The sequence below is a fragment of the Hyperoodon ampullatus genome (genome assembly GCF_949752795.1).
Source record: "Hyperoodon ampullatus genome assembly, chromosome: 9".
Classification (NCBI taxonomy): domain Eukaryota; kingdom Metazoa; phylum Chordata; class Mammalia; order Artiodactyla; family Ziphiidae; genus Hyperoodon; species Hyperoodon ampullatus.
In genome coordinates, this window is record NC_136922.1 from 35,721,500 (window position 1) to 35,748,676 (window position 27,177).

General features: G+C 35.3%; 1 protein-coding gene across 1 annotated transcript in view; it reads right to left on the reverse strand.

Annotated features, from left to right (window-relative positions):
• The window catches only part of ITGB8 (integrin subunit beta 8), a gene marked incomplete at both ends in the record, with an annotated part of 90,779 nt that overhangs the window by 5,300 nt on the left and 58,302 nt on the right, over positions 1–27,177 (reverse strand). The window contains 5 exon segments of the mRNA XM_079711733.1: positions 740–797; positions 799–1,146; positions 3,782–3,916; positions 7,652–7,741; positions 16,947–17,042. Of these exon segments, the coding sequence (XP_079567859.1) occupies positions 740–797; positions 799–1,146; positions 3,782–3,916; positions 7,652–7,741; positions 16,947–17,042 (727 nt within the window).

Consider the following 27,177-nt stretch of genomic DNA (forward strand, 5'->3'; position numbering starts at 1 on the left):
AAAAATTAATTCATTTAAAATATTTTGTATAAATTTTCAAATGTTGCATATATTTTCTAGAATCTAACCTCTAGGTGGCAGTAAACTGAATTAGCCAAACAGTACTTTTGATATTTTCATTTTAAATTATCTCATTTTTAAATCTGGTCTGTGTGTGCCCTCTGGGACTAATCTAGATTTCTTATGAAACCAGCATTTTCTTGAAGAATTCTGTCCTTTGACAGTTTTGTTGCTGGCGTTGTTCCAAAAATAAACTAGAGAAATTTAAATTACTACAGATTTACAATGCCATCTATGATAATGCATTAAGAATATTACAATGAATGAAAAGTATATTTTTATAGCTAACTATCCTCTGAGCAAGATGGAGGGAGTAACCACTTATGAGAATGAATCAGATCCTTCTAGAAGAATACCCAGATTATAGAAAATCTGTCAGACATTATCAGTAATTTCCTTTTCTGGTATGTGTCTTTACAAGATCAAGGCATACTTGAAAATAACAATTAACTTTTGGTTTTAATTTTTAAATATTTCCTGTACAAAATAATTTATAAATATCAGAATCATGTACTGTAAATCTGTAGTTATGTCCTAATTTCACAGACTTTGAAAGTTTGAATATTAAATTCATATTCAAAGTTGGTAATTATAAAGATGTGATTTAAAGATACTTTAACATATATGCTAGTTTAATATATAACTATATAAATAACTGCATGTACATACTTATACTCACCAGCACACAGATTTCCATGGTGATATGGACAAGAAAAGTCATCTTTTTCACAGTATTTTTCCATATACTTTTCCAAGCTTAGTTTTGTGACATAAACATTTCCCACAAATACAAACTCCTCTACCGCTGCAAGCAGGTTGATCCTTGTGTGACTTGCAACTTTCAGAAGGAAATTGATCTTCATCAAAATGGCATTTATTCTCATCACACTGGAAGCACTTGGCATCTAGAAAAGTTTCTTCTACACACTTTCTTTTAGGTCCTTTGCTGTCATCACACTGACAGCTGCAGTTTCTATGTATATGAATTTTAGTGGTTTCATTGAAACCAATAGGTTTGATTATTGCATAGCTCTTTCCTTCCATGACATCACATTTTTCCATTGTAACTGTTACATTGAAAAGAACCTAAATTTTTGGGTGGGGAGGAAGAAAATATATTTATATGTCTTGATAATTTTTATTACCAATATTATATCTGTTAATAATATTTAAGTCAATAATATACCATCTTATAGAAATTAATATTTATAAATTACACATGTACTCTCATATGTAGACATAACATTCCTTTTTAATTTCATGTATTTCCTAATTAATGAACTGGAGAGTTAAAGGATGCAATGACTGAGACTTGCCTGTATTGCAGCATTAAATGGACATGGGTTCAAGCCTATTTGAAGTGTGTACTCTACTTCCGATCATTAATTTATATCCTCAACTGACTTCTTAGTAAACTTGAGAGAGAATAGACCATTTTCTGGATTCAGTCCTTAACATGTGGAGTTACTGAATATATTTGGCACTAAAGATAGATCAAATAAACTAAAGTCAAGAGCTTCTGCTCTACTGGTTTAAAACCCTGAGATGAACAATTGTTCAAATGAACAATTTTTATTTTGTTTCTGTTTTCCAGGGGCCCAAGTAAGTTTTAGAGTTAAATTTTAGTTTATACATGGTGTTAAGAAGAAAACATGGGGCTTTCCCTGATGTTACTCAAGGGAAAAAGATTTAGGATTCTCACTTTTAGATCTTAAGATCTCAATACAAGGTCATACATTTGTCTCAGTGGAAGATGTTAGTCTACAACTAAGGATCTGGCCTGGCAGGAATTGGTTTCCCCCATGCAAACTACAGAATGTCTTTCTCCTGCCAAATTTTTCCTTTTTCTCTATTTTTCCTTCCTGTACAACACGATTGGCTTAGTGTGTCTATTTATATTTCTTAACTCACCTTATGATCTTCAGGTACTTTGGCAAATAAGAAGGTTACATGTTTTTTTTCCATGTTAGACTGAGATATGTTACAATTTAAAAATACTTTGTGCTAGGCTTTTTGGTTGGGATGGAGTTAGATAGATAGATAGATGATAAATAGATATGGATGAATATATATGGATGGATATATATATGAATATATAGAGATTTGCGTGCTCTCTTTCTATATATGTATATGTATAAAGGTATAGATAGATAGATATCCATCCCAACCAAAAAGCCTAGCACAAATATACACAATGATATGAAAGATCTAAAATTAGGTTTATACGTTATATATATATCCATTCGGAATTAGAATTAGTCTCATAATATTAAAATCAATACAGTTGGTGTCAGACTTGAAATGTTTTTTCTCTTTAAAAATATAAGGATTAACAGACTGTAGGATAATGTGGTCAACTGCCAATATTAATAGAGCAAAACTTGGGGTTTATATAATTAAGTGGTCAAATGACTCTTCCTTAGTCAAACTGTTTATACTACTTGGTTGAAAGTGAGGGAAAAAAGGGATGTAGACAAAAAGAAAAAAAAATGTAAGGAGTAAGGAAAACCATTCTGCCAAAATTGATTTTGAAAGAAAGAGCTACTTTTAAAAAGGTAACCCTTTCTCAAAAGCTAACTTATCACTATCTTTTGCTAGCACAAAGTTTCTCTGTATTCAGTGGAAATTAAATATGTATTTTGTAAACTGGCATAAAATGTCTTTTGAACAAAATTCAAGCAGTGATTATGGAGGAGCCTACAGAATTTGAATTTGAAATAATTAATTTCAAATATACAGCTTGTTGGAACAACTATACTACCTGCAGATTCTAAACTTCCCGAGAGAAAATTATATTCTAACTAAAGAGAAGGAAGATTCTCCTTTATTCAACCTTAGAATACTAGGATTTTTAATCTCTTTCAATAGCTTTTTCTTTTTCTCTATAGCATGATATTAAAATAATAACATCATAGAACCTTAGAGATGGATGGAGGTGGGATTGGAAATCTTCTAGTTCTAGCTGTTTATTTAAAAATGAGGCAACTGATGCCTCAAGAGGTAAATGACTCACTGAAAATCACTTCATTCTACAAGAATTTCTTTTAAAAGCATATTTCTGTGTATTTACTTTCTATTGTGCCAATCCTGGGAGAATCCCTATCTCCCCTGGTCCTATTTCCTGATGCTGCTATGATCCGGATCTCTCTTTTCCATATTTCATTCCTTTTTAGTTAAATGATGACACTTTTTTTTTGTTGTTGTTGTTCTTAACAAATTTCCCTACCTCGTAGGTCATTGTATTGAGATAATACAAGTGTACTGGGACAATCACAAAGTGAAAGATTTTGTAATTCTTAATCTTTATCAACGGCATTCTTCTCTGTCGTTTTTACTTTCAACTTTCACATTTACTCTGAGAATTTTCAGATTTGAAACAAAAAGGTATTATCATCATCCTAAGTATAGGCACTTCTTGTTTGAGGAGATATGATTTCCTAACATTCACTGGCTGTGTCATCTAAGTTTAAAGTTATTATTATTAAATAATTATTTAATATGATATATATTTATTTATTTTAACTAGAGTTTGAGAAAACAGTCAATGGAGTTACAGCAAGTAGGAACTTAGGGATTGGATAATAAAAGTTACTTTGAAGTGTAAATGAGATTCTTGAGGTCCGTAGTAAAAAAGAGTTTTTCTGAATGGTTTGATTTTTCTGTAAGAAAGCATGCCAAACAGCTAGTTTACTTTAAATGGGAAAAACGCACACCCACATACTTCGTCATTGCTTGTCACATTTCCGCATCCGTCTGTGCCTGGCTTTCTGCTCCCATCTGGACAGATGGCAGTAATGTTAAAATAGATGCCTTTTATCTGGTTTTCCACCTGAACTTTCACTTCTGAAATGAGTTTCTGCAGAGATGACATTTTTTAGTTGTATACTATAGCAGTTTCTAATGTAAGCAACAAAACAGAGTCAAGTTTATCATGTCATTCTAGATTTAATTTTTAACTAAGTCAAAGAGTTTGTCTCTGTAAAAGGTCGATTAAAAACAGTGTTTCCACATAATGACCCAATTACATTTGAAATACATAAAAAATACTGAAGGATTTTCTGCATTTAAATGGCTCTATTTTTTCACATATTTCTATGACTGCATTTTGATCACCTCAGAGATACTTCTCACTCAGCCTGTTAGGAACATAATCATTTTAATCCAATAATATTTATATTTTTTGGTAAAATTTAAATAAAGCATTGAGAATACATATATCATCACAGAGGCTAAATCTTGACAGCCTAAAATCTGGAACATGCTTCTGACACTTACAGCTGTTAAAGAAGCATTTCAGTTTCAAACACTTTAGACTATCATGAAAGCTAAACTGCCTTATTGATACAGAATTGAAAGATAAATTTTTGGGAGGGCATTTCTATACTGTAGGTATAAGAAATACCTGCCATTTATGGCTCCATAAATTCTCCAAGAATGGCCTAGGATTTTTGCCAAATCCCTGGGGCTTGCTATGTCAATCAAATTTGTTCCAATCCTTAATACTGAAATAGGGCCCCTTACTGGGCAGAAAATCATTTGCTCATTTATTCACTCATTTATATAATCATTCAAAAAACATGTATGTATTGCCTACTATGTATCAAGCACATCCTAATTTCGTCCAATCTCTGAGTTCCAAAAGTTCTAGCTACATTAAATATATTCTGTAGATCTGTGTGAATTTCATCTCATAAAACTAAGAGTCTATCACATGGAAAAATCCTTAACTTATTTTTGTAAACAAAAGGAAAGGGAAAAGACGAAGTATGTACCTAAGGAAAGAGTGAGTAGCAGGGTGTGAAGGAAAAAGAAATCCCCATGGGTTCTAATTCTTTACTTGAGTAATTTTTCTTCTTCAACTGTATAATCAATAAAGAGATGTGTGCTTACTGATTAATAATTGATCATGGAATTATGGTAGTAAATCTTTAGAGTAAGATACTTCCTCAAATTAGCAAATTTTATTTGAATAAAGGTAAGACTATATTAGTCACATTTTTTATCTACCAGAGAATTCATACATTGTAATCACTTAATTAAACAATTTCAGTAAAAAATAGAAACTTCTAATGGTATACAAATGGTATTGATATGGTGATGGTTTGACAAATCAGAAGGAAGTTCCTAATACCATGGCTGTTCTTTTTGCCCTTTTGAAATTCTGCTTCCCTTAAAACCTTAAGCTAGTTTCACCAATGTTTTTCAAACAGGGTATGAAGACAAATATCTAAAATTTTGCCCAGTTTTGAGATTAAGAAATTAAGTTTCAGGGCTTCCCTGGTGGCGCAGTGGTTGAGAGTCCGCCTGCCGATGCAGGGGACACGGGTTCGTGCCCCGGTCCGGAAAGATCCCACATGCCGCGTAGCGGCTAGGCCCGTGCCATGGCCACTGAGCCTGCGCGTCCGGAGCCTGTGCTCCACAATGGGAGAGGCCAAAACAGTGAGAGGCCCGCGTACCGCAAAAAAAAGAAATTAAGCTTCAGACACAGTCTTAAGCTTGTCTTTTAATATCTAACAGGTACAGAGGCAGAATTTATTTTTTCTAAAGTATAATTCTTTTTTATTCAACATGATTTATTTTTTTATGTCTTAATTTCAGCTAAATTACTATTATTATAGTCATGATTTTTATATAGTTTTAATTCTAATGGCAATGCAGATGTGAAGGATAAAAAACAAAATGCAATCACATTCACCTGTGCTAAATTTGTGTATAATTTTATAAAAAGTCTTAAAAAGGAAATGCAAAGTATTAAAAGTTAGAATAAAAGATTTTTATTATTTTTTCTTCAATGAACTGTGAACAGTTTCTGTTGAACTGTGAAGACAAAATGAAATTTCAGAAGAATTTTGAAAGTATAGACATATATAAAATAATAACAGAATCCCAACTTAAGGAGATTGTTTAGCCAGAGTTTCTGTCAGTTTTGTTAGTATTTTCTAATTGTTTAAGGTTAATCAGAACTGCAATTAGATAATGCATCACATACCTATTCTAGCAAATAAAGAACATGAAAAAAAACCTGCTGTTTCCCTTTCCATGGGTGCAGTTTTAGATACAGGAAAGTTTGTTGACTTATATTTTTTCTTTGGGGTAATAAGTGGGTTTATACTATGAAAACTAGGGTGACTTCTAACACTGTAAGCTCCTTTCTTATTTTGATTATACTTGGGAACAAACTTCGGATGGGAACGAATTGTACACAGGTTTGGTTTTCCTTGATAAGAAGCTCCACCAGTCCTAATGTTTTTTGTTTTTGTTTTTGTTTTGTAACAGTGAAGAAGAAATATAATTAAAGATGCTTTTCTTATTTCATCCAACATAGTCTTCAGACATAGAAAAATTCCCTGGCAAAAAACACAAAAACAAAAAAATCTCGCAAGGTTTATTTTCCTTTAAAAAAAAGAAAGTTTAAACAAGTCCTTCGTTTTCTATCCCGTGTCTACTTCCTGCCTTACTCTTTTGTACTTGAGTTGAAGGCAGATGTTCCATGAAGAAAATGAGAAGAGAAGCCTAAGATTTCTCACAATGCTTGGGCTACTGTTAACACTGTTCAACTCTACTGTGTCAGGAAGGGAAAAAGAGAATTTTGGGAAGTGGGAGTTTATCAATGGTGCATAAATTCAGGGTAGAATAAAGCGTATCTTTAGACACTATGTAAAAAAGAAAAAAACAACAACAGACAAACAGATTGTGTAACACAGGAGGAAGCACCTAGAAGCTAGAATTAAAGACCTAGGTTTTGGTGCTGCTGCTTCTGCTTGTTAGCTGTTTGGCCTTTGATTGATTTGCTTAGCTTCTTTGAAGTTCTACAAATACACAGTGGGAGTACTAATACCTGCCTTATAGGTCGGTTGTGTGGATTAAATGAGGTCATGTATGGAAAATAACTGGTTCTTAGTGGTATTAAAATGACAGCTGCTATTATTACAACTTCTTAAAAGAGATTATTCTATCCAGAAATGACCTAGATTGAGAGAGCAGATGTTTCTTAAATCTTTGCATTTGGTACCCACTCTACACGAACTGGGGACAGCATACAACTGTCGTCTCAATAAAGTAGTGTATCTCTTAGGGTGATTCTTTTAATCAAACTAGTTTGGTAAAACTGCTTAAGTAAACGATCGAACAACCAAGTGATTGATCTAGGAGACCCCAACAAAGTTCTCTTAGTAATCTCTATATCTCATACAGTTCATTTTCCCTGGAAAGTTGCTGTTTATATAACACTGTCGATTGATTACTTTATGGCACTGGAAATTGTGAAATTTCTTGGTAATAAAGTATATTATATAGCTGTGATTTGGTGACTCACTGAACATTTGATGAGGAAGGAAATTTAGATAGTCTGTAGCTCAACCTGAGTTTAGTAAACTGTGTCAGTGAGACATAGTGAAGCACAGAAAGCTGAAATGACTTTCCCAAGGTTCTATAACTAGTTAGTGGTAGAGCCAGGGCTAAGCTCAGTTTCCTAATTCCTAATCTGTTTTTTCCACCACTCCTCTCAAGATGATAGGGCATTAGTTTGTACCTTGCCATGGAAATTGAGGTTAAGAGTTTATTTGAAAAAATGTGTACAGTATATACATACCTGATAGGCTTCTACAACCAGATTATTGAGGTTTGCAGCCTTTGATTCTATTTCACCAGCAATGGTGCCAGGCAAGAGGGGTAGAAGATCCTAGAAAACATACCAATAACCTGCACTTAATGACAATAGTATACAATGGTTTAGCAATCAACAAATATTAAAAAATCTTGTAGTTATCAGTGGAAGGTGAGTCATTACATGAATCAAAAACTATGAGACACAAGAAAAATATAAGCAACTAAGCAGAGCAGCCAAAACATATGTTCCTGAAATAGTATGTGTTTGTATGTGCATGAGTGTGTGTGCGTGCACAAGTTACATGCTGACCTAAAACTCAAAGCACAGACTGGCATTTCCCAAACTATCCCCCATAGAACATGATCCCAAGAGATTTTAAAATGAAAAGGGTTCTGAGGGCAAATAAGTTTGATAAATTCTGCATATGGTTTATTCCACATGGAGACTCAAAATGTACACCACTGCAATTCAGAAATAATTTAGCATTATTAAATGCAGCATTCCCTAACATTTACTTAATTACAAAACTCTTTTCTCATGTAACATATACAAATATTTTGCAGAACTACTTTTCCATGGAATGGTCTTTAGGACATATTTGCCCAGACAGGAGAAAAAAATCAAAGTCACAAATGGAAGCTTCATGGAGCAGGTGTTCTTGATGGATGGTACATAATAATTATGGAATCAACTCTAGGTATCCCTAGTGAGAAATGAGAATTAGCAAAGGCTTAAAGGTTTACCCAAGTTGTAAATGAAGTAAGAATAGAGAAGAAACTAGCCTGACTAGAGTGAATGGTGCATATTTATATGGAATCAGATAATGAAAAGCCTTGAAATACATTTATATACTCATTTTACCATTCACAAGTATCATTAAGTTCCTGCTGTATGCCAGCTACTACTTGGTTACTAACAAGTTGGTATCTCAGGTAATAGGGAAAATGTATCAGTTAAATATTTTAAAAATTCATTTATACAACCTTTATTAACTAACCACCATATACCACTTTGGAAATGCTAAATTGCTATGCCACATAGTTTCCATCCTTAAGGATCTCACAGGAATATAAATGACAGTTTCAAAAAACAACGTACACCTGAAGCAATAAACATATGTACAGACCCTAATGAGAGGGATACTGAGCAAGCATTTGAGAGCTGGGGAAAGTTGTCAGGGACTGTTTCCTGGAGGAGGTGATTCATGAGCTGTGTCTTAAAGGATGAGTAAGAGTTAGTCAAGTAATGATGGAGAAGGGCTTCCAGGCATGGGAGATAGGTAGCAAGAACAAAGTCACAAAAGAAAGAAAGAGCCTGGTGAGTGTGTGTACACAGGAGGATTAGAAGCACGACTGCAGGGACAAGTTTAACGCAGACAATATTAAAGACTTGATCCTCTAGATCAGAGGGAACCACTGGAACATTTTACTCTAGGGAGTACTGAGGTCACACCTGTGATTCAAATAGCTCATCCTGTAGCCGAGCGGAAGATAGATTTGGGAGATGGGTTAGGAGGCTGTTACAATCCAGACAAAGATAATTAATAAAAATATCTCTGAGCAGCCAAATTAGGTGACTGCAACGGAATACACAGGACTCTTAGCAGAGCCGGTCAGGCTTTTAGAATCTGCTGACTCTTACTTTGCACACAATTCAATTAATAATAAACCTGGTTTTATGGTTTAACAGTCAGTGGAAATTTTCTTAAAGGAGTAGGGAGAAACTACTAGAGCTAATATCACCATCAAGAAGTAATAAATAGCAGAGAAAAAGAAGGTAAAAGCAATAAAGAGCTGCACAGTAAGTTGAAATTCAGTTTGAAATTTAAGCTTAGAGTTTAAGAATACAGGATTTAGGTTGTTAGGAAAGTTTGGGAAAGTATATAACCTCCCTAAATACATTTCCTTCATCTTTAAAATGGGCATACTAGTAATATTGCCCTCATTGTTATGAGTTTTAAGAGTATTAAATGAGTTAATGTTAATAAACTCAGTTCCTGACAATAGTAAGTGCTCAATAAGTAGAAGCAGTTACTATTGTTAATAAAGTGATTCAGGCATTTAATTTGGGTCAGAGCCCTACTTCTGTGGATATTAATGGTTGTTTGCTTAAAAAGGGGGTTCCACGGTATATAAGTTTGGGAAAACAGGGATTTATATTTTCACTATACATTTCTAAGAGAAGAAATGGTATAATTTAAGTAGCACTTTCAGATGATAAACGTGGTAGTCAGGTATTAGGGAAATTGTTGAAGGGAACACCAGCTTTGTGACAAATGAAAATGGGTTCAAGTATTTGTTGAAGCCAAAAGAAAATGTAGTTTCTCTGAAGTATTAAAAAATAAGTAAAGAACATTAGGAGTAGAAGGAAGAAGCAAAGACCACAAAGGAGATGAAGAAGACCCAGTGAACAGATATGTGTAATGAAAATTAGGGTATCACAATATTGTACAAATGAAAAAAAGAGAGTTTTCTGGAAAAAACCTTAAAGACTGTGAAAAGAAAGCTATAGCAGGATCACAGAAGTTATAGGTTTGGGGGTGACAGGGGGAATCCCATGGGGTGCTGCCAGAGTGACATAGGTGCCAAATGTCTTTTGGGCTTGTAGGACTCACCTGGCCCAAAAGATACTGGACAAAATCAACATTATTCTTATGTAGGAAGGCTTTGACTGGGTTAGCCACTTCCATGGCTCCTCTTGTTCCTTTACTAGATGACCTAGACCAAATCTAGGTACGTTGGTGCTATTGTAAAATATGCTGATATTCCCCAACCTAACCTATTATAAAGATATGCCCATGGGCTAGAAAAAGCAGAACTCTGGACATGAGTGGTATACTTGGAGTGTGAACTACTTTTCACCTGATAAAAGTCTCCTCCATTATTGTCACAGTCAGTACAACACCAAGTATCAGTGCCCACACTTGGTTCTAGGTGTAACAAACATAGAATTTATACTTATTTATATTTAACTGCTAACTTAAGACCCTGTGTAGTATACATTACTTTTTTTAAAATTTCAACATCTTTATTGGAGTATAATTGCTCTACAATGGTGTGTTACCTTCTGCTGTATAACAAACTGAACCAGCCATATGTATACATATATCCCCATATCCTCTCCCTCTTGCACCTCCCTCCCAGCCTCCCTATCCCACCCCTCTAGATGGTCACAAAGCACCAAGCTGATCTCCCTGTGCTATGTAGCTGCTTCCCACCAGCCATCCATTCTACATTTCATAGTGCATATACGTCCATGCCACTCGCTCATCTCATCCCAGCCCCCTCCCTCTCCCTGTGTCTTCAAGTCCACTTTCCACATCTGTGTCTTTATTCCTGTCCTGCCCCTAGGTTCTTCAGAACCATTTTTTTTTTAGATTCCATACATATGTGTTAGCATATGGTATTTGTTTTTCTCTTTCTGACTTACTTCACTCTATATGACAGACTCTAGGTCCATCCACCTCACTACAAGTAAATAAATTTCATTTCTTTTTATGGCAGAGTAATATTCCATTGTATATATGTGCCACATCATCTTTATCCATTCAACTGTCAGTGGACACTTAGGTTGCTTCCATGTCCTGGCTATTGTACATAGAGCTGCAATGAACATTGTGGTACATGACTCTTTTTGAATTATGGTTTTCTCAGGGTATATGCCCAGTAGTGGGATTGCTGGGTCGTATGGTAGTTCTATTTTTAGTTTTTTAAGGAACCTCCATACTGTTCTCCATAGTGACTGTATCAATTTACATTCCCACCAACAGTGCAAGAGTGTTCCCTTTTCTCCAAACCCTCTCCAGCATTTATTGTTTGTAGACTTTTCGATAATGTCCATGCTGACTGGTGTGAGGTGATACCTCATTGTAGTTTTGACTTGCATTTCTCTAATAATTAGTAACGTTGAGCATCCTTTCATGTGTTTGTTGGCAATCTGTATATCTTCTTTGGAGAAATGTCTATTTATGCTTTTGGCCCATTTTTGGATTGGCTTGTTTTGTTCTTTTGATATTGAGCTGCATGAGCTGCTTGTATATTTTGGAGATTAATCCTTTGTCAGTTGCTTTGTTTGCAAATATTTTTTCCCATTCTGAGGGTTGTCTTTTTGTCTTCTTTCTAGTTTCCTTTGCTGTGCAAAAGCTTTTAAGTTTCATTAAGTCCCATTTGTTTATTTTTATTTCCCTTTCTCTAGGAGGTGGGTCAAAAAGGATCTTGCTGTGATTTAGGTCATAGAGTGTTCTGCCTATGTTTTCCTCTAAGAGTTTGATAGTGTCTGGCCTTACATTTAGGTCTTTAATCCATTTTGAGTTTATTTTTGTGTATAGTGTTAGGCAGTGTTCTAATTTCTTTCTTTTACATGTAGCTGTCCAGTTTTCCCAGCACCACTTATTGAAGAGGCTGTCTTTTCTCCAGTGTATATTCTTGCCTCCTTTATCAAAGATAAGGTGACCATATGTGCGTGGGTTTATTTCTGGGCTTTCTATCCTGTTCCATTGATCTATATTTCTGTTTTTATGGCATTACCACACTGTGTTGATTACTGTAGCTTTATAGGATAGTCTGAAGTCAGGGAGCCTGATTCCTCGAGCTCCGTTTTTCTTTCTCAAGATTGCTTTGGCTATTTGGCTATTCAGGGTCTTTTGTGTTTCCATACAAATTGTGAAATTTTTTGTTCCAGTTCTGTGAAAAATGCCGTTGGTAGTTTGATAGGGATTGCATTGAATCTGTAGATTGCTTTGGGTAGTATAATCATTTTCACAATGTTGATTCTTTGAATCCAAGGACATGGTATATCTCTCCATCTGTTTGTATCATCTTTAATTTCTTTCATCAGTGTCTTATAGTTTTCTGCATACAGGTCTTTTGTCTCCTTAGGTAGGTTTAATCCTAAGTATTTTATTTTTTTGTTGCAACTGTAAATGGGAGTGTTTCCTTAAATTTTCAGATTTTCCATCATTAGTGGATAAGAATGCAAGAGATTTCTGTGCATTAATTTTGTATCCTGCTACTTTACCAAATTCATTGTTTAGCTCTAGTGGTTTTCTGGTAGCATCTTTAGGATTCTCTGTGTGTAGTATCATGTCATCTGCAAACAGTGACAGTTTTACTTCTTCTTTTCCAATTTGGATTCCTTTTATTTCTTTTTCTTCTCTGCTTGCTGTGGCTAAAACTTCCAAAACTATGTTGAGTAATAGTGGTGAGAGTGGACAACCTTTTCTTGTTCCTGATCTTAGAGGAAATGGTTTCAGTTTTTCACCATTGAGAACGATGTTGGCTGTGGGTTTGTCATATATGGCCTTCATTATGTTGAGGTAAGTTCCCTCTATGCCTACTATCTGGAGGGTTTTTATCATAAATCGGTGTTGAATTTTGTCAAAAGATTTTTCTGCATCTATTGAGATGATCATATGATTTTTCTCCTTCAATTTCTTAATATGGTTCATCACAGTGACTGATTTGCATATTGAAGAATCCTTGCATTCCTGGGATAAACCCTACTTGATCAGGGTGTATGATCCTTTTAAAGTGCTGTTGGATTCTGTTTGCTAATATTTTGTTGAGGATTTTTGCATCTATGTTCATCCGTGATGTTCACCTGTACTTTTCTTTTTTTGTGACATCTTCGTCTGGTTTTGGTATCAGGGTGATGGTGACCTTGCAGAATGAGTTTGGGAGTGTTCCTCCCTCTGCTGTATTTTGGAAGAGTTTGAGAAGAATAGCTGTTAGCTGTTCTCTAAATGTTTGATGGAATTCGCCTGTGAAGCCATCTGGTCCTGGGCTTTTGTTTGTTGGAAGATTTTTAATCACAGTCTCAATTTCAGTGCTTGTGATTGGTCTGTTTATATTTTCTATTTCTTCCTTGTTCAGTCTCGGAAGATTGTGCATTTCTAAGAATTTGTCCATTTCTTCCAGGTTGTCCATTTTATTGGCATAGAGTTGCTTATAGTAATCTCTCATGATCCTTTGCATTTCTGCAGTGTCAGCTGTTACTTCTCCCTTTTCATTTCTAATTCTATTGATTTGAGTCTTCTCCCTTTTTTTTCTTGATGAGTCTGGCTAATAGCTTATCAATTTTGTTTATCTTCTCCAAGAACCAGCTTTTATTTCTATTGATCTTTGCTATCATTTCCTTCATATCTTTTTCATTTATTTCTGATCTGATCTTTATGATTTCTTTCCTTCTGCTTACTTTGTGTTTTTTTTGTTGTTGTTCTTCTTCTTTCTCTACTTGCTTTAGGTGTTAAGGTTAGTTGTTTATTTGAAATGTTTCTTGTTTCTTCAGGTAGGATTGTATTGCTATAAAATTCCGTCTTAGAACTGCTTTTGCTGCATCCCAAAGGTTTTTGGTCATTATGTTTTCATTGTCATTTGTTTCTAGGAATTTTTTGATTTCCTCTTTGATTTCTTCAGTGATCTCTTGGTTATTTAGTAGTATATTGTTTAGCCTCCATGTGTTTGTATTTTTTACAGATTTTTTCCTGTAATTTATATCTAGTCTCATAGCGTTGTGGTTTCAAAAGATACTTGATAGAATTTCAAATTTCTTAAATTTGCCAAGGCTTGATTTGTGACCGAAGATACGATCTATCCTGGAGAGTGTTCCATGAGCACTTGAGAAGAAAGTGTATCCTGTTGTTTTTGGATAGAATGTCCTATAAATATCAATTAAGTCCATCTTGTTTAATGTATCATTTAATGCTTGTGTTTCTTTATTTATTTTCATTTTGTATGATCTGTCCATTGGTAAAAGTGAGGTGTTAAAGTCCTCTACTATGATTGTGTTACTGTCGATTTCCCCTTTCATGGCTGTTAGCATTTGCCTTATGTTTTGAGGTGCTCCTATGTTGGGTGCATAAATATTTTCAATTGTTATATCTTCTTCTTGGATTGATCTCTTGCTCATCATGTACTGTCCTTCTTTGTCTCTTGTAGTAGTCTTTATTTTAAAGTCTATTTTGTCTGATATGAGAATTGCTACTGCATCTTTCTTCTGACTTCCATTTGCATGGAATATCTTTTTCCATCTTCTCACTTTCAGTCTCTATGTGTCCCTAGGTCTGAAGTGGGTCTCTTGTAGACCGCATATATATGGGTCTTGTTTTTGTATCCATTGAACCAGTCTATGTCTTTTGGTTGGAGCATTTAACCCATTTGCATTTAAGGTAATTATCGATATGTATGTTCCTATTCCCATTTTCTTAATTGTTTTGGGTTTGTTATTGTAGATCTTTTCCTTCTCTTGTGTTTCCTGCCTAGAGAAGTTCCTTTAGCATTTGTTGTAAAGCTGGTTTGGTGGTTTCTCTTAGCTTTTGCTTTTCTGTAAAGTTTTTAATTTCTCTGTCGAATCTGAATGAGATCCTTGCTGGGTAGAGTAATCTTGGTTGTAGGTTTTTCTCTTTCATCACTTTAAATATGTCTTGCCACTCCCTTTTGGCTTGCAGAGCTTCTGCTGAAAAATCAGCTGTTAACCTTATGGGGATTCCCTTGTACGTTATTTGTTGTTTTTCCCTTGCTGCTTTTAATATTTTTTCCTTGTATTTAATTTTTGATAGTTTGATTAATATGTGTCTTGGCGTGTTTTTCCTTGGATTTATCCTGTATGGGACTCTCTGTGCTTCCTGGGCTTGATTGAGTATTCCGTTTCCCATATTAGGGAAGTTTTCTACTATAATTTCTTCAAATATTTTCTCCTTCCCTTGCTTTTTCTCTTCTTCTTCTGGGGCCCGTATAATTTGAATGTTGGTGCATTTAATGTTGTCCCAGAGGTCTCTGAGACTGTCCTGAATTCTTTTCATTCTTTTTTCTGTATTCTGCTCTGTGGTAGTTATTTCTAGTATTTTATCTTCCAGGTCACTTATCTGTTCTTCTGTCTCAGTTTTTCTGCTATTGATTCCTTATAGAGAATTTTTAATTTCATTTACTGTGTTGTTTATCCTTGTTTGTTTGCTCTTTAGTTCTTCTAGGTCCTTGTTAAACGTTTCTTGTATTTTCTTCATTCTATTTCCAAGATCTTGGATCACCTTTACTAACATTACTCTGAATTCTTTTTCAGGTAGACTGCCTATTTCCTCTTCATTTGTTTGGTCCGGTGGGTTTTTACCTTGCTCCTTCATATACTGTGTATTTCTCTGTCTTATTTTGCTTAACTTACTGTGTTTTGGGTCTCCTTTTTGCAGGCTGCAGGTTTGTAGTTCCTGTTGTTTTTGGTGTCTGCCCCCAGTGGGTAAGGTTGGTTCAGTGGGTTGTGTAGGCTTCCTGGTGGAGGGGACTAGCACCTCTGTTCTGGTGGATGAGGCTGGATCTTGTCTTTTTGGCAGGACCCCATCCGGTGGTGTTTTTTGGGGTGGGTGTGAACTTATTATGATTTTAGGCAGCCTCTCTGCTGATGGGTAGGTTTGTGTTCCTGCCTTGCTAGTTGTTTGGCATAGGGTGTCCAGCAGTGGACCTTGATGGTCGTTGAGTGGAGCTGGCTCTTAGTTTTGAGATGGAGATTTCTGGGAGAGCTCTCACTGATTGATATTACATGGGGCTGGGAGGTCTCTGGTAGACCAATGTCCTGAATTCAGCTCTTCAATCTCCGAGGCTCAGGCCTTACAGCCGGCCAGAGCCCCAAGACCCTGGCAGCCACATGGCTGGAGAAGATGGGCTATGAGTTGGGTGTCAGCCACTGCCCTGTTGTCACTCTGTCTCAGCTGTCTCCAAAGGTCACCCAGATACATTGGGTTATTCCACTATTCCTCAGAACTTGCACATGCCAGTCTGGGCTTTATAGATGTCCTTCTGATACTCTTAATTGAAATACCTTGCATTCATGGTGGTGAGAGATATGCTAATTGTGTTGGTTCTCTTCAGTTCAGAGTCTGGGACAGTCTGAGCTTTCATGTGACCAAGTCAGGAGCAGCTGGCCAATGTTCCCAGAGTGATAACATGTCAGATTCCACGAAGGCTTTCTGCAGCACCTGATCAGTAGTCCCAAGCAGCCGCTCCACTCAGCTGCAGTACTCTGACTGGGGAACTCAGTGGGACCCTCACACGAGGATTTCTGCTGGCCCTGGAGCCTGAGTTGCCCACCCAGGCAAGGAGTTGAGGAGAGCATCTCCTGCCCCATCTCACCAGAGGAACGGACACCTGGGCTATGTTAGTTAATACAGTATTAAATTTAGATTGTACAAAGTATAATAACTCCAGAATCCTTACCTGGGATTTTAATTAGTATTCTAATTTTAACTATAGATGCAAACATTTTAATTTTTATATTTCGGGAGTTAACATACCTTATACCAGTGAAACTGTTTTCCTTGAACTGCAAATATGACATTAATGTTGTTGTCTATTAACTTTTCTGAAAGTTGGCCTAGTGAGGGATGTTCCTGTAACAGAAAATGAAATAAAGAAGGTAGTGAAATTTAGTAGTTCAGTTCCACACACTTCCAAACATCTGTTATGAGGAAAATTGTATGATTAACATAAAAATGTATTGTGTTGGGAAGGATTATCATTTTACTAGAGGCATTTAAATTCTTTTAAAAACTAAGGTCAGGGCTTTCCTGATGGTGCGGTGGTTGAGAGTCCACCTGCTGATGCTGGGGACACGGGTTCGTGCCCTGGTCCGGGAAGATCCCACATGCCGCAGAGCGGCTGGGCCCGTGAGTCATGGCTGTTGAGCCTGCGCATCCGGAGTCTGTGCTCCGCAATGGGAGAGGCCACAACAGTGAGAGGCCCACATAGCGCAAAAAAATAAAAAATAAAAATAAGGTCAACGTCAACATTATTAAGGATATTTTAAAGACAAAGGCTCCATAAGAACCTCAGAAACTTAGAAAAATGAAGAGGGTTGCATTCAACATAGTACAAAGAGTGTTTAGCACTTCTTTAGGTTAACATTGGACTCCAAGTAATATAACTGAAAGATTCTTTAATATTCAGAAATAGAGACATATTAGTGACAATCACATTTTGAGGTGAAATTCAGTAAGAAGTTTAAAAATGCAAATACATGCATGTATATACATACATATTTACATACATATAAAATTTTGATATATAACATGGTATAGAACAAAGTTTGTTTAAAAGAAGAAAACCCTGTATTCAAATCCCGGATTGTCAGTTTATGATAAAAATTGTATTTCAGGTCTATCCTCTGTAACATGTGAATGGTATCTGCCTTCCACGATTGCTGGCAAAAGTAGAAAGATAACAATAGTATGTGAATTATTTAGAGCAGTTTCTTGGAAAACTAATAGCAATTATTATAATTTTTATTTCCAACAGCTTATACAAGGTGTAGTTACAGATCTTTCAACTTATTATCATTATACTTTTTTGTCATTTATGTATACATATATTTATATTACAGATCTGTCTTACATTGATATATAAAACTTATGTAGCTCTAACTGTGACATTCTTTGCGGTAGTGGGAAAGAAAGCAGGGGATGAGTAGAAGGGGAATAAAACTTAGTAAATAGGAGAAATCTGACAACTGTGGAATTTGCTATATAAAGTTATGTAGTAAGACATAGTACTTGATATTTTTCTTTCTATAAATGCTCTTTTAGATATTAAAGCAATCTCAAATAACAACTCTAGATACCTTTAGAGAAATGATGTCAAACTTCACCTGCAGTTGGGCCCACCTGTTGTTGGTGCCTAGTAGTGTAAGCCAAGAATCATGTGACTGAGCCTAATTAGTATCATCTGATTCAAGTTCAAATTACTCTGTAGTTTTTGTTTCCCCTTTCACCCTCCAATGCTAACTGTGCTTTTGTTAAGGGAAAATTTTGTTTAAACCATCTTGGTTAATATTTCTGGATTTTGGCAACTATATGAACTTAGAAAGAGCTAATTTTACTAGTTTCACTTATAGCCTAAGTTCTTTGACCCACTTATTAAACTTATATATCTATGTTTATTAAGATATAAGACACAGCCTTGTGCTTAAAACTATCATCACTAACATGAGTAACTGGTGTGATCTGAATAGCTATGTCCCGCTTTCCAGATTCATACATTGAAATCCTAACCTCCAAGGTGATGTAATATTAGGAGGTGGGCCTTTGGGATGTGATTAGGTCTTGAAGGTAGAGCCCTCTTGAATGGGATTAGTGCCCTTATAAAAGAGAGCCAGTGGAGAAAGTTCCCTTGCGCCTTCTGTCATGTGAGGTTATAACTAGGAGGTGTTGTCTTTGAACCAAAAAGTAGGCTCTCACCAGACCCTGAATCCTCTAGTGCCTTGATCTTGGACTTACCAACCTCAAAAACTGTGAGGAATAAATTTCTATTGTTTATAAGCCACCTAATTTATGATGTTTTGGTATAGGAGCCCGAATGGACTAAGATAATAATCATAACAAATATCCTTTTATTTCTATATAATCTATAATTGCTTTGTAGAAACAAATAAAAATTTCTTGAACTACAATTAAATGTGATATGACTCCAATTTACGAAGGAGTATAACAAGTATTACCACATGGATTTGCATAAGAAAAATTCTACCCACAGCAATTCTTAAGAATATAATTTTAAAGTAATAGAAGAACAATCCCCAAAATATAAGTTCTATCAGATAAATTTTTATTCCTTGTTCCTAATAATATGCATACTCTTAAAATAGACTTATGACAGTTTGCATAATGCTAGTAAATTAAAGAGAGCAACAACGAAAAAAGAGAACAAGTAAAAGAAGGTAAGTCTAGCTGTATTGGGAATATTTTTTTAATGGCAACAACTACTTTTCAAATATTTTTGCTTTGACAAAAAATAATCACAGTTTGCCAAGCATTCCCTCTTCTTAATTTTTAAAACCATTCATATTTTCAGGAAAATTTAATCCATATGTTTTTAACCAGCTTATACTTAACTCACATAAAATCAATATTAAAGGACAGTCCAAAATGTAAGCAGCTTTTGGAGGCTTCTTAATCTCTTTCCCCTTTTCAAAAACAGGAAGTCACATTGACCAAAAGTACACAAAATTTAAATCTAGAAAGTTCTCATTTGCTCCGAAGATCATTAAGAAGTTCAGTTGGATTTTTAAGCTTAAAAGAACACATTTTTTAACCCTAGAAAGAAATGTTTTAAAAGAAAATTCCAAGTACCTCGAGGCAGATTGTTAAAACTACAAATGTTTGATAGGTGTTTAAACAGACCATTGTTGATGGGAGAATTGTGGATTAATGGCCATTGTTGAAGCCCCTTCCCCTTTCCTCCATGAAGCATAGTATCTTTTAAGTATTTTATCTTTTATGTCTTGTATTTCACTAGCAGGAACACTCCCTCTCGGCCAGCTGTCCTGTGCTGGTGACATCACTGCTTCTCAGCTTTAACTCCCCCTCTGTCTAACCCATTACATATTGTTTCTCTGAACTCTGAAAATAATTAATGGAGATAACAAGCATTTCTGGGGCAGAAGGGAGAAGGAAAAGCAATGTGCCAAGGCAGCTGCTAAGTAATTAAGGACAAAAGGATTCCATTCACATTTTTCTTCTTCACCAACACCTTCACTGTGATTTGTGGGAAATAACTTATAAATGTCAGAAGGGAAGAGGAGGTAAGAAAGATTCCATGGAGACAGTTTCCTTTCCCTTCTTTTTTTTTTTTGCGGTACGCGGGCCTCTCACTGCTGTGGCCTCTCCCACTGCGGAGCACAGGCTCCGGACGCGCAGGCTCAGCGGCCACGGCTCACGGGCCCAGCCGCTCCGCGGCATGTGGGATCCTCCCAGACCGGGGCACGAACCCGTGTCCCCTGCATTGGCAGGCGGACTCTCAACCACTGCGCCACCAGGGAAGCCCCATGGAGACAGTTTCGGTTAAAGAGATAATAACTATGTAGAGATGTATGAATTTTAATAATGTGCCTGTGTAGTGACAAGAAAATAAGTGTTTAAGATTCTCCATAAAAGTGAGTTTCATTATAAAAAGTTCTTATGAGATAATATAGAATTTGAAACATTGAATACCATAATAAGATACAAAAAAAAACCCCAATGTCTTGGTTAAGTAAAAGTACTCAGTTATCTGGATTACTTTTTATAGATCACTTTTTAGAGGACAAAGACAGCATGAAAACAATGTGATAGTACAGATTTATTTAGAGATGAAGACTTTAAATCATGTGTTGTCAGTCCCCATCTCTCCCAATGGCCTATTTTTCTGTCTATATGGCTGCATAGTCATAATCACGTAGACCCATGTTTCCCATTAGTGGCACTATGGACAGTTTGTGTTGTGGCTGTGAGGCTATCCTGTGCATTGTAGGGTACTTGGCTACATCCCTGGCCTCTACCTATTAGAGGCCAGTATCTCCCTCCTTCCCCAGTTGTAACAACCAAAATGTCTCTGGACATTGAAATGTTCTCTGGAGGGCAAAATCATTCTGGCTGAGAGCCATACCAAGAGCAGGGGCTTGGAAGCAGACCACCTGGGGCTTCAACTCTTGGCTCTGCAATTACTAGCCATGTAACACTGGGCATCTGTCTTAACCTTCTGTGATACAGTTTCTATATATGTAAAACATATAAATACTAGTATCTACTTCTCAGGGTTATGGTGGGAAGTAAATGGGTTAACATGTGTAAAGACTTTCATTTACCATTTTCTAATTATTAAGCCCATATTAATGGTAAGTAGAAGGTCATGTCCTGATGTCACACTGCTTGTCATTTACCTACGCACTACTATGGAGGGCTGTGTGACCACAGACAAGTTCCTGATCCTTTTAGTGCTTCCATTTTCTCATTTATAAAATGGAGGTAATAGCAATATCTACACTTCACTGGGAGGCTGGGTGGTGCTCCCTAAGTGTAAAGGGACAAATACCACAGGGCTGCTTAATAAAAGACAGCTTTCAATAAAAGACTGCTTAATAAAAGACATTTGAAGGCCATTACTAAAGGCTAAATGCTGGGCTCTTGGATATGCTTTAACTTGCCTCATTTATTTACCTTTTGCACCTGGCTCCTGAAGTGTTTGATTTGTGGCTCTTGCCAAACATGGTATCAGTTGCATTCTTGATAGCCTTGTTACTGAATGAGGGGCATGGAATAACCATTTTTGTAAGCTTTTCAATGAGAATGGTAGTAAGTTTTCTGCTTAAATATGACTTAACCAAACATATAATTTATTTGGAACATTCTATTTCATAAGTATTTTCATCAACTTTTGTTCTTATTGAGTCACTTTGGAAAATCAATATTTTTTCTCATTTTCAGGGGTGCTATAAAAGCAACATGAGACTACTCTGAGCCTAGCTCAGGTGATTCTGTGTGCAACTTTTGCTTTCAATTTTAAAGAAGAAAAAATAAATATTGTTTGCAGAAATAATTTCCTGGGTAATTTTCTGCAAGCATGAGAAGCATTAAAATTAGGTCTATTCTAAAGTTATTATTAAAGTCATTACTGTTCACGTGCCCCTCCCCCATCCCTCTCCCCACTGGTAACCACTAGCTTGTTCTCTGTATCTGTGAGTCTGTTTCTGTTTTGTTATATCCATTCATTTGTTTTATTTTTTAGATTCTACATATAAGTGAAAATATGCAGTATTTGTATTTCTCTGTCTGAGTCATTTTACTAAGCATAATACCCTCTGTATCCATCCATGTTGTTGCTTATGGCAAAATTTCATTCTTTATTATGGCTGAGTAATATTCCATTGTATATATATACCACAAACTTCTTTATCTATTCAGTTGTTGATGGACACTTATGTTGCTTCCATATCTTGGCTATTGTACATATTGCTCCTATGAATATTGGTGTACATAGATCTTTTTGAATTAATGTTTTCATTTTCTTCAGATATATGTGTATATATATATATATACACACACACACACACATACCCAGGAGTGGAATTACTGGATCATATGTTAGTTCTATTTTTAATTTTTTGAGTAGCCTCCACACTGTTTTTCAAGTTGGAGGGTTCCCTTTTCTTTACATTCCTCACTGACATTTATTGTTTGTGGTCTTTTTGTTGATGGTCATTCTGACTGGTATGAGGTGATATCTCATTGTGGTTTTGATTTGCATTTCCCTGATGATTAGTGATGTTGAACATCTTTTCACATGCCTGTTGGCCATCTATATGTCTTCTTTGGAAGAATGCCTATTCAGGTCTTCTGCCCATTTTTTAGTCAGGGTGTTTTTTGATATTGAGTTGTATTAGCTATTGATATATTTTGGATATTGCCCCCTTATTGGACATATCATTTGCAGATATCTTCTCATGTTCAGTAGGTTGCATTTTCATTTTTTTGATGGTTTCCTTTGCTGTGTAAAAGCTTTTAAGTTTGATTAGGCTCCATTTGTTTATTTTTTCTTTTGTTTTCCTTGCCTGAAGAGACAGGTCCAAAAACATAATGCTAAGATCTTTGTCAAAGACCATACTCCCTATGTTTTCTTCTATGACTTTTGTGGTTTCTGGTCTTACATTTAGGTCTTTAATCCATTTTGAGTTTATTTTTGTATATGGTGTGGAAAAAAATGTTCTAATTTTATTCCTTTGAATGTAGTTGTCCAGTTTTCCCAGCACCACTTGTTGAAGAGACTGTCTTTTCCCCACTGTATATTCTTGCCTCTTTTGTCATAGATTAATTGACCATATGTGCATGGGCTTATTTCTGGGCTCTCTATTCTGTTCAGCTGATCTGTATGGCTCTTATTGTGCCAATACCATACTGTTTTGATTATTGTAGCTTTGTAGTATAGTCTGAGGTCAGGAAGCATGATACCTCCAGCTTTCTTCTTTTTTCTCAAGATTTCTTTGGCAATTTGGGGGTCTCCCATGATTACATATAAATTTTAGGATAATTTGTTCTAGTTCTGTGAAAAATGTTATTGGTAATTTGATAGGGATTGCATTAAATCTGTAGATTGCTTTGGGTAGAATGGCCATTTAAACAATGTTAATTCTTCCAATCCAAGAGCATGGGATATCTTTCCATTTCTTTTTATCATTTTCAGTTTCCTTCATCAGTGCTTTATAGTTTTCAGAGTATAGGTCTTTCACCTCCTTGGTTAAGTTTATTCCTAGATATTTTATTCTTTTTGATGTGATTTTAAATGGAATTGTTTTCTTACCTTCTCTTCCTGAGAAAATATATAATACTAATACATTATTAGTGTATAGAAAAGCAATAGATTTTTGTATATTAATCTTGTATCCTGCAACTTCACTGAATTAATTTATTAGTGCTAATGGCTTTTTGGTGAAGACTTTAGGGTTTTCTATATACAGTATCATGTCATCTGCGTATAGTGATAGAATCATCTATATTCATCTGAGATATTGGCCTGTAATTTTCTTTTTTTTTGTACTGTCTTTCTCTGGTTTTGGTGTCAGGATAATGGTGGCTTCATAGAATGAGTTTGAAAGTGTTTCCTCCTCTTCAATTTCTTGAAATAGTTTAAGAAAGATAGGTATTAACTCTTCTTTATATGTTTGGTAGCATTCCCCTGTGAAGCCCTTTGGTCCTGGACTTTTGTTTGGGAGGTTTTGATTACTGATTCAATTCCAACACTACTTATCAGTCTATTCAAATTATCTATTTCTTCCTGATTCAGTCTTGGAATATTGTATGTTTCTAGGAATTTATCCATTTCTTCTAGGTTGTCCAATTTGTTGGCATTAACTGTTCATAGTATTCTCTTATGATTGTATTTCTGTGATAACAGCAGTAGCTTCTCCTCTTTCATTTCTTATCTTGTGTATTTGGGTACTCTCTTTTTTTTTTTCTGAATGAACCTGGTTAAAGACTTATCAATTTTGTTTATCTTTTCAAAAAATAAGTTCTTGGTTTCATTGATCTTTTCTATTTTTTTGGGGGGGTGGTGTCTTTAATTTATTTATTTCTGCTTTGATCTTTATTATATCCTTCTTTCTGCTGACTTTGGACTTTGCTCTTCTTTTTCTAATTCCTTTAGTTGATAAGTTAGGCTGTTTATTTGAGATTTTTCTTATTTCTTCAGTTAGGCCTGTATCACTATTAACTTCCCTCTTAGAACTGCTTTTGGTGCACCCCATATATTTTTGAGTGTTGTGTTCCCATTTTCATTTACCTTGTCTCAAGATATTTCCTGATTTCCTTATTGGTTTCTTCATTGACCACTGTTTTTTTAGTAGCATGTTGTTTAGTCTCCATGTGTTTGTTCTTTTCCCATTTTTCTTTCTGTAAATGATCTATAGTTTCATGCCATTGTGGTCAGAAAAGATGCTTGATATAATGTCTATTTTCTTAAATTTGTTGAGACTTATATTGACAAGCATGTGATCTATCCTGGAGAATGCTTCATGTACACTTGAAAAGAATGTGCATTCTGCTATTTTGGATGGAATGTCCTGTAGATATCTATTAAGTCCAACTGGCCTAATGATTCATTTAAGGCCACTGTTCCCTTATTGATTTTCTGTCTGAATGATCTCCCCACTGATGTCATTGGGATGTTAAAGTGCCCTACTATTATTGTATTACTGTCCATTTCTCCCTTTATTTCTGTTAATATTTTATATAGGTATTCCTGTTTTGGGCACATATATGTTAATGAGTGTAATCTCTTCTTGTATTGATCCCTTTATCATTATATAATATATAATTCCCTCTTTGTCTTTTGTTATAGACTTTGTTTTAAAGTCTATTTTGTCTGATAAGGGTCTGCTGCTTCAGCTTCCTTTTGTTTCCATTTGCATAGAATATCATTTTTCAACCCCTTTCAGTCCGTGTATCTTTAGCTCTCAAGTGAGTGTCTTATAAACAGCATATAGATGGGTTATTTTTTATCCAATCAGCCACACTGTGTCCTTTGATTGGAGCATTTAGTCCATTGACATTTAAAGTGATTATTGGTAGATATGTGCTTATGGCCATTTTGTTTCTTTTTTCTGGTTGTTTCTCTGTTTTGTCTTCTTGTTTTAGTCTATCCCCTTGTGGTTTGATGATTTTCTTTAGTTGTATGCTTGTGTTCATGTCTTTTCAGTTTCAGTCTCTTTTTAGTTTAGTGGTATGCTTTAGCTCATCTCTTTTCTTTTTAGTTTTTGTATGCCTATTGCAGGTTTTTGATTTGTGGTTATCATGAAGTTCATATATGTTGACCTTTAACTATATCTACTTGTTTTAAACTGATAGTCATTTAAGTTCAAGGACATTCTAAAAGAGCTACATTTTTTACTATCCCCTCTACCTTTTGTGTTTTTGATATCATATTTTATATCTTCATATCAATCCCTTAACTATTTATTGTAGTTTTAGTTGATTCTACAATTTTTGTTTTTTAACCTTTGTAGTAGCTTATTTAGGTAGTTGAACCCCTGTCTTTACTATATATCTGCCTTTATCAGTGGCATTTTCCCCTTCCTATAATTTATTTCTTTGTTACAGCCTCTTTTTCACTTAAAGAATGCCCTTTAATGTTTCTTGTAAGTTTGGTTTAGTGTTGATTAACTCTGTTAGTTTTTGCTTGTCTGAGATGCTCTTTATCTCTCCTTCAATTCTGAATGATGACTTGCTGTATAGAGTATCCTAGGTTGTAGGGTTTTTTTTCCTTTCAACACTTTAAGTATATCATGTCACTCCCTTCTGGCCTGCAAAGTTTGCTGTAAAACCAGCTGATAGCCTTATGGGTGTTCCCTTGTACGTGACTCTTTATTTTTCTCTTGCTGAAGTTCTCTCTTTACCTTTAACTAAAAGTTGTAACAATATTTTTTTAAAAACCAGGTTCATATGGACTTAAAACTTTCTGGGTGCATTTAGCCTGAGTGATATTCCCTTTACTTTCCTGATGGTGCATGTTCATAAAACGCAAAGGTGCTAACACTCTAAACTGATCTTATCTTTTTAATTAACTTAAAAAGTTTTTTTATGCAGTGTTAAGCAGAGAAAAACAAAGTAAGAATCAGGAAATAAGGTGAAAATTTTTATTATGTGCTTTAGTTTTGACATATTAGAATTTTAATGTTATTATTCTTATAATTATATATCAGTAATTTCCATGAGACTAAATAAGTAAAGGGATTCTGAGGAGTTAAATGATAGGAGGGGTGAAGAATCACTGACCATAATATGATGGGGCACAAAAAAAATGCTCAGAGAAAGAAACAGCATACCTGAGCTACTAAATATAATTAGAAGTGTGGTAGGATCTTGCCTATTTGCATCTCTCCATCAGGACTGAGAGTCACAGCAATATTTGAAAGTCCCATTAATAATGGTTCATTGCATGACCTGTGTGCCTCTCCCAAATATTTGCTCTTTGGGCCCCTTTCATTGTTACTGGAGACTCTGGTGTTATTCTTGGCCAAGGATGGGGTGAATGGTTGTGAGGAGGGCTTTGAATGAAGTTGGGAATCACCCTGGAGGAGCTGGGTAGGGAGACAGGGTTAAATTCTAGGACCTCAGTATTAACCTGTCTTCTATACCATTAACAATTTTTATACTAATCTCTACCATTTTATTTTATTTTTTAATTTTTAATTTTATTTTTATTTTTTGTGGTACACAGGCCTCT